We start from the raw sequence: 7,346 nt of genomic DNA on the forward strand, positions 1-7,346 counted from the left end.
ATGCTTAAACCCACACTGCACTTCATCAAATTCTTTTCCTTTCTTCACACGTTCACCTTCTCAGCATACAGCCTTTCCATGCCCACGTCCTCACCTTGTAACAAGATAACCTAATCTTCCATGTGGTGCGGATACCAGTTAGTCAGTATCCCTTTGGCTCGATTGTTAGAGCCGAGTCCGAGTCGTACTTCATTTTGAGTCCAGTTACTTTTACTAGTCTACTTATTTTATTCCAGTTAATTCTATTTTGAGTCCTATTTGGTCAAGACAGTCAAGTCCTTGTATTTGGAATTTTGAGTCCAATGTAGGTTGCTCCAGCAAAAAAAAAAAAAAAAAAGAAGAAAAAAAGAAAAGAGAGGCTCCTGTTCATCGTCCCTACTTTGGTTCCACTTCAGGGAAGGGGATTGTTGGCTGCATTCATGTCCAAGAAGCAAAAATTGAAGATAACATGAAAGTTCGGGCAGCAGAGTATAACAATATTCGTGGTCAGCTTAAAGCGATAAACAGAAAGCAGAGTGGAAGCTTAGCCGTCCGTGACCTTTCCAATTTCGTAAGCCAGAGAGACACCTCTCGTTGTTCCCAAGTATCATCACATCAGAACATTTAGTGACACTTCTTGCTGTTGTTCCCAAGTATTCTCAAAAGGACCGGCTCCCAAGACACCACAAATATTTCCCACAATGCAGCAACGTCCCACTGATTTTGCTAAACATCACTCCCTCCTTTTTCAAAGCAACCCTCTTAAGAAATAGCAAAAGGGACAAAAAAAACGAAGAGGCAAATCAAGTGCTGGCTCCCAACGCTCCATAGCAAGTTCCAACACTCTTAAGTCTTCCTGCAAATCAAGTTCCCCCCTTTGTTTTGAAATTACAAAATTGCTATGTAAAAGCCTATTTAAAGAGGCCTTGTACTACATGTAAGGAAGCTGAAAAAAATATTTGATAATAGAAAAGAAATTGAAACTTGGCCTTGGGCAAGTTCATTCTTCTCTTCCCCTCTTTTTCCCTAAATTCCTCCTCTCTGTGAGCAGCAGCTTTCCTGTTCTTCCGCACATTCTTCTGCGCAGACGGCGCATCTACCGGCCCCTTTCTTCTTCCGGTTTCCTCCTTCCAATCCGGCTCCTCAGTTCTTCCGAAATTTTATCCTTTTCCTGGTTTCTATCTACTAGAACTAATCATTGGAAGGTCATGTTTCAGATCTGATCGGGTCATCCAGTGCGTGGACAAAGGGCGACCTGACGACGACCCGGACCGCTGGAACTTTCCTCCCTCTTCCAGAAGTCCTGTGCGACGTGTTGGTGAGACCTTTCCACAAATTTAATGAGTAGATCGTTATTGATTCATGCAAGATACCCTGTCTTCTTATGCTTAATCACTCAGTAGAAATTAAACAGAATTGGGGTGCCCTAATAGCATTGGTTTCTTAACCAACGCCGATCCTGCACTTCTTTAGAGTTTTAAAAGGAACGATTAACTGCATGAACGTTAGTCTTCCGATTATAATCTAATCGCCTTGCTAAACCCTTTATGTTGTGACTGCTAGTTTTAAAAATCTGATTGCTGATCTTAATCAAATTGCATGACCACCCCGCATTAGCTTAGGCTTCTGTGCATAATCGTTCCGCATCAGTCTGGTATCAGAGCACGACCTTACCACAATGATTTTTAAAGAGGTCGCGACCCTGCAAACCGACCACATAATGATCACCATGACCTCGATGATCGCATACTGCGGAGTGTCAAGGTTGAGGCACCAAGTTTTGTAGGCCGTCTGGACCCTCATGAGTACCTTGATTGGGAATCAGATATGAATCATTACTTTGAATGGTACGATATGTCTGAAGAACGAAAAATCCGATTTGCAAAGATGAGACTCCTCGGTCAAGCCAAATACTATTGGCAGAATGTGGAACGTCTAATTCTACATAGGAGACAGGAGCCCATCCGAACCTGGGATGAAATGAAGGATAAACTCAGGGAGAAATACCTTCCCACTTCCTATCAACAACGCCTCCTTGATCAATGGCAAACCTTGACCCAGGGAAACAAATCAGTCACTGACTACATCGCCAAGTTTGATGAGTATCTCATGCGATGTCATGTCAACGAGGATCCCTCTGTCACCCTTTCCCGATTTCGTGCCGGGTTAAGAAATGACATCCAGCGAGAGCTTTTCATGCGTGAGGTCTATAGTCTGGAACAGGCGTATCAATTGGCCCAAGATTACGAGAGGTTCCAAAGAATGTCTATAACCCGACTAAGTGAACCACGGAACCCGAGTATTCTAGGTCCTAGACCCGAGTCTCACCAGGTTCCCAGACCCCATCCAAATCCGACCCCGACCACCCGTCCTCCACCAGTTACTCCTCCACCTAGAAGGGAAGACAAAGGCAAAGGCATCCTTGTTGAAGGCCGCAAGGAGGGTAGCTCGAAGGGTAGGTGCTTCAATTGCCATGGGATCGGACATTTTGCTAGCCAGTGCCCCTCCAGATCCCTACACATTGGAGAGACCGAAGAGGAACACCCTGAAGAAGCTATAGGAAATAAAGAAGTACACATAGCTGACCCAGAATTAGCTGAGGTGTATGAAGAACCAAGTCCCATTGAGGAAGCTGAGCCAGAAGTAAGGGTGAACGTATTAAGATGTGCCCTGGCCCAACCACAAGAAAGTGAAGATTGGCGAAGAACCACTATCTTCCACACCTACATAAGTAATGGAACTAAGGTCTGCAAAATTATTATTGATAGTGGTAGCTGCATCAATGCCGTCTCTACTGATACAATTTCTAAACTTGGGCTAACACCTGTCGACCACCCCAATCCATACAAGGTCGCCTGGTTAGATACCTCATCCATACCTGTTAGGTACCGCTGCAAGGTACCTATTAAGTTCCAATCATACCAGGAAGAGGTATGGTGCGACATTCTTCCTATGGACGTCGGCAGCATTATTTTAGGTCGACCTTGGCTTTTTGACCAAGATGCCACACTCTTTGGTCGGACCAATGCTTGCTCGTTCATGCACAAGGGCAAGAAAATCACACTGTACCCTTCGCCCCCTAGAAAGCCCAAAGATAGTAACACTATAGAGCCCAAACACGAAAAACAATCCAAGGGATTACATTTGATCAATGCAAAAGAACTGGAAAAGGACCTAAAGAAAAACCCTTCCGTGTGGGTTTTGGCTGTTAAGGAAGTTAGCATAAACGAATCAAGTCAGACCCCTGATGAAATGACCAGCCTCCTTGAAGACTTTAAGGATGTCACCCCAGAAGATCTTCCCGAACAACTACCACCTATGAGGAACATCCAGCATGCGATAGACCTAGTTCCAGGGGCAACCCTGCCAAATTTGCCTCAATACCGACTCAATCCCACAGAGCACGCTGAGCTAAAATGACAGATTGAAGAACTCCTGAAGAAGGGATTTATCAGAGAAAGCCTAAGTCCATGTGCAGTACCTGCACTCTTGACTCCCAAGAAAGACGGAACTTGGAGAATGTGCATTGATAGTCGGGCAATTAACAAAATCACGATACGATATCGATTCCCTAATCCCCGACTGGATGACATGCTAGATATGATCTCTGGAGCAAATATTTTCTCCAAAATGGACCTTAGAAGTGGCTACCTGATAAGTGCTAAATAATGCATAAATTAATATCTTATTCATAGCACTTATCATTATTTTAATTGACATATTTGGTCAAGTTAACCATAAAAGATGTGCTACCCTCATCATTGCATTTTAATAATTATAAGAGGTGATTCGAGTTGATTTAATTATTTAATGATTAAGTCTAATGTGTGCAGGTCACGTCTGCAGCTGAACCTGTGCTTAGTAATTAATGCTCCAAGTTTGATCCCAGCTGTCCCATGTTGATCTCCCAATATCTTAGCTCACAGATCCGTTTCATTACTCTCCCAACTTCCTTATTTCTTTCAACATTGGGCTCAACAACCGACTCCCTTATTCCTTCCAAACCAAGTCCCTTCCCCATTTAAAAATAAAAAAATAAATAACACTCCAGCCTTCATTCGGACCCAAAACGGGACTAAGGAACATAACCACAACCCAGCATCCTCTTCCTTCGGGATAAAGCTCTAGCTCATCCCATCTTTTCCGTGATCACTTCCCAGCTCAGTCCTCCCGTATTTTCACGTCTAATCCTCCTAGCGGAACAACCTTGCATCCTTATCCCCTGTTTTGGAACAGAGTAACAGCCTATCCACGCTCATTTCAGCCGAGAACCTCTCACGTCCAAGCTTCCGTTTCTCTTCCAAAGAACAAACCCACCGATCCTCATCTTCTTCCGTGATTCACCCTAATCTACTCTCAACTGTGAGCAACATCCCTTCCGCATACAAAGCCCCAACGCATCTTCTCGTTGCTCCATTTCTTCCGGATCGATCCCAACTCCCCATCCGCGATCATCTCCCAGCATTTGTTAGCAACCCGAGCTTCACGTTTCTCCCTCCCGTTTGCGGATCAAGCCAGCCTCCATCTCTCTCCGCGTCTGGAAGCTAACAGCTCCACACTGATTCTCCATGAATCACGGATCCGATTCCATCATCCCAACTCCTCTGTTATCAGCCGAACTCCCATCCTCATACCGTTCAACAACCGAGATCCCAAAACCAAGCACAGCTCCCAGCTCACCAAACCAACCGAGTTCCGAAATCCTTTCAAACGCTCATGAGATAAGATCAAATCCCATGCATCATCCTCCCCTGTTTCAGCAACAAAACAAAGCCAACGGCAGCATCCACCGAATCTCCCGCGTCTGCAGTTCAAGGGATCAACTCCCAGTTCTTCCCAGCATCCGCAATACAAGGTTCATCAGCTATATTCCGTTCCCAACCTCTTCATCTCCGCTAGATCTCCTCCCAGCTTCCGCTAGATCCCGTTCGACAACCACCCACGGATAGCTCCTTCCGAACTCCCCTGCATTCACGAGATCCAAACAGAGTCATCCTCATCCCGCTATCAGCCGTGTCCACCGTTCACAGCTCCGAGATCTTCTCCAAATCCCAGCGTCTTCTTTCCTTCCGCGTCCGAGATTTTCTCCGCTGCATCCCAACGCAGATGAGCTCGGATCGGATTGATCCCAATCATCTGCGGTTCATCTCCCAGCCATCAACCGAATCCAAACCCCCAGCCGCGTTCTCCTCTTCCGAACCAAGCTAACCTTCTTTTGGATTAACCCCAACGTCCCATGATCCTCTCCGAGTCTCCTGCTCCCAGCCGAACAGAGCCACGTCGCCAGCCGCGTCCGAGATCCTCTCAGTCCACGTCCTCGCCATCCGAGCTCCAAGCAACCTCCTGCGACTTTGGCGGGATTCATCCTCATCTCAACCGAGAAGAGAGAAGGAGGGAGAGCCTATATAAAGAAGAGTTCTTCTCTTTCGGAGGCATGAATTCCCTCACAGGCCAATCCCACGGGAAGAAAGAAAAAGTAAAGGGAGAGAGTAGTTTGGTTATTTTGGGAATAACTTCCCATGTATATAAAAATATAAGATTGAAGTGCTGAGGGAGAAAGAAAGGGAGCTGATCATGAAGGAAGAGACGGGAGCCCGCTGCTGTGCTGCTGCTGCCGCCCACAACTTCATGGAAGGCTGATTTCTTCACTAGGGCTGGATGTAGCCCTAACAAAGGGCCAAGGGTTTTTATATTTTATTTATATTCTTGGAGTTGTATGAACTTATTATTTATAATGGATATCTTCTTTTGAATCATATTTAATTTCTGTGATTTTAAGTATGATGTTCGTACAACTGTTCTTCATGATCACTCAGTAAATATAAGATAGTCCATGTTTAGGGAAGATGCGATGTGCTACCACCTTAGATTAGGATAGACATTTCATGCCAACCGAAGATGGATTATGCCCAAATTACTTTTGTGAATTTTTATTTAAATGCTTATTAGGCTTGTAGCCAATTTGCATGTTTATCCAAGAATAAATTAAAATATAAATAACCCTTGTTCCGATATTAGTGGTGAATTCCTTGCCCTAGGTTCTCCCAAACTGATATCTTTTTAATTGCATTTTGCTTTATTAAAATTCCTTAGTTTAATTTTCTTCACCAACTCTTCCTTTTTAAATATTTTATTTTTTTAAAAGAAAAACAACTGTACCCCAATCCCTGTGGATCGATACCCGTAATCACTATCCTACTAGATACGTGCTATTGCGTGGTCTTTAAAGTTGACTATCAATTTTTGGCGCCGTTGCCGGGGATTGGTAGCATAGTTGTTTTCCTTTTTATTAAAAAAAAAAATTCAAAAAATTTTCGAAAAATAAAAAAAATAATAAAATAAAAATGGTTTCTATTTTTACTTTCCTTATCTCATTCTCCTCTCTTACTAATTTTTGATTTTTATTTGATCAGGAATCGAAGAAGAAATTTGGGACAATCAAAAAGAGAACTGCTAGAAAAGGAAGGCTGTAGAGGTTTGCTTTAAAGTAAAAAAAAATTGCTGGGGAAATTTCCTTTGGTAACATCTAAACCTTTCTTATTTAAATTTTCTTGAGTGGTGATTGTTTGATTTTAAATTCAGCAAAAGTGTGAATGCATGCCTGATACACATACACCAATTAATTCGCACATAGTAAGGGCAATCACCCCAACAAGATAAGAACTGGATTTCATCACCAGATTCTTGCTCAAATTAGGTGAATCAATTCTCACATAGCTATCACGTTAATTAAAATCAATTAGACGTTGGCCCCTAGGGACATTCGAGCTCAATAGGATGAAGATCACCGAAAGTTGCACCAATTTCGCTCTGTGGCTTAGTTGATGTCTAGGCAAGCTTTGTCCCTTTAAGGGAGACAGTTCATCTGTTCGAGGCAAGTGGTTTTTAAGTGGGACCTTTGCAAAGCATCGTGACCCCCCCACTTACCTGGGAGCTTACCTGGTCAGCTCAGTCATTAGACCGGATTGGAGGCTTAGGTGCCATCTTCAAACCAGTTAGGAGCTGTCTAGTGATTTTAGGGTGAACTTAAGGAATTGATGTATTTTTCTTTTTAGTGCATGCTTGACTGTATTTGACTAATCAGATGAGTCTTAGTGTATGCTAGGGTGTCGTTCCAGGTCTCCTGAATTAATACCTTTTGACCCTGAAATAGAGCGTTCTATTAGGACCCTTCGAGCTAAAATCCGCACTTATAAAACCCTAGGATCTGCTTCACCTATCAAGATGGCTGAAGAACAACCCAAACTCCTAAAGGAGTACTTCACTCCTTCTATTTATACCTCTCCATTTTGTGTTCGACTACCTGATACCACCGCTGCTGCACATTTTGAAATTAAGTCTAGTGTCATCCAAATGCTTCCCTCTTT

The 7,346-nt window shown here is 43.5% G+C and overlaps 1 protein-coding gene across 1 annotated transcript; it reads left to right on the top strand.

The window, feature by feature from the left end:
- Nucleotides 1-51: 51 nt before the first annotated feature.
- On the top strand, nucleotides 52-3,578 carry LOC148715089 (uncharacterized). Its single transcript, XM_088721054.2, has 2 exons — nucleotides 52-1,098; nucleotides 1,197-3,578. The coding sequence occupies exon 2, from the start codon at nucleotides 1,807-1,809 to the stop codon at nucleotides 3,397-3,399; it is 1,593 nt and encodes a 530-aa protein (XP_088577180.2). The 5' UTR covers nucleotides 52-1,098; nucleotides 1,197-1,806; the 3' UTR covers nucleotides 3,400-3,578.
- Nucleotides 3,579-7,346: the final 3,768 nt, after the last annotated feature.

The sequence above is a fragment of the Phoenix dactylifera genome, chromosome 1 (genome assembly GCF_051530095.1).
Source record: "Phoenix dactylifera cultivar Ajwa chromosome 1, Ajwa_hap1_PhDact_Kaust_v1.1, whole genome shotgun sequence".
NCBI classification, from domain to species: domain Eukaryota; kingdom Viridiplantae; phylum Streptophyta; class Magnoliopsida; order Arecales; family Arecaceae; genus Phoenix; species Phoenix dactylifera.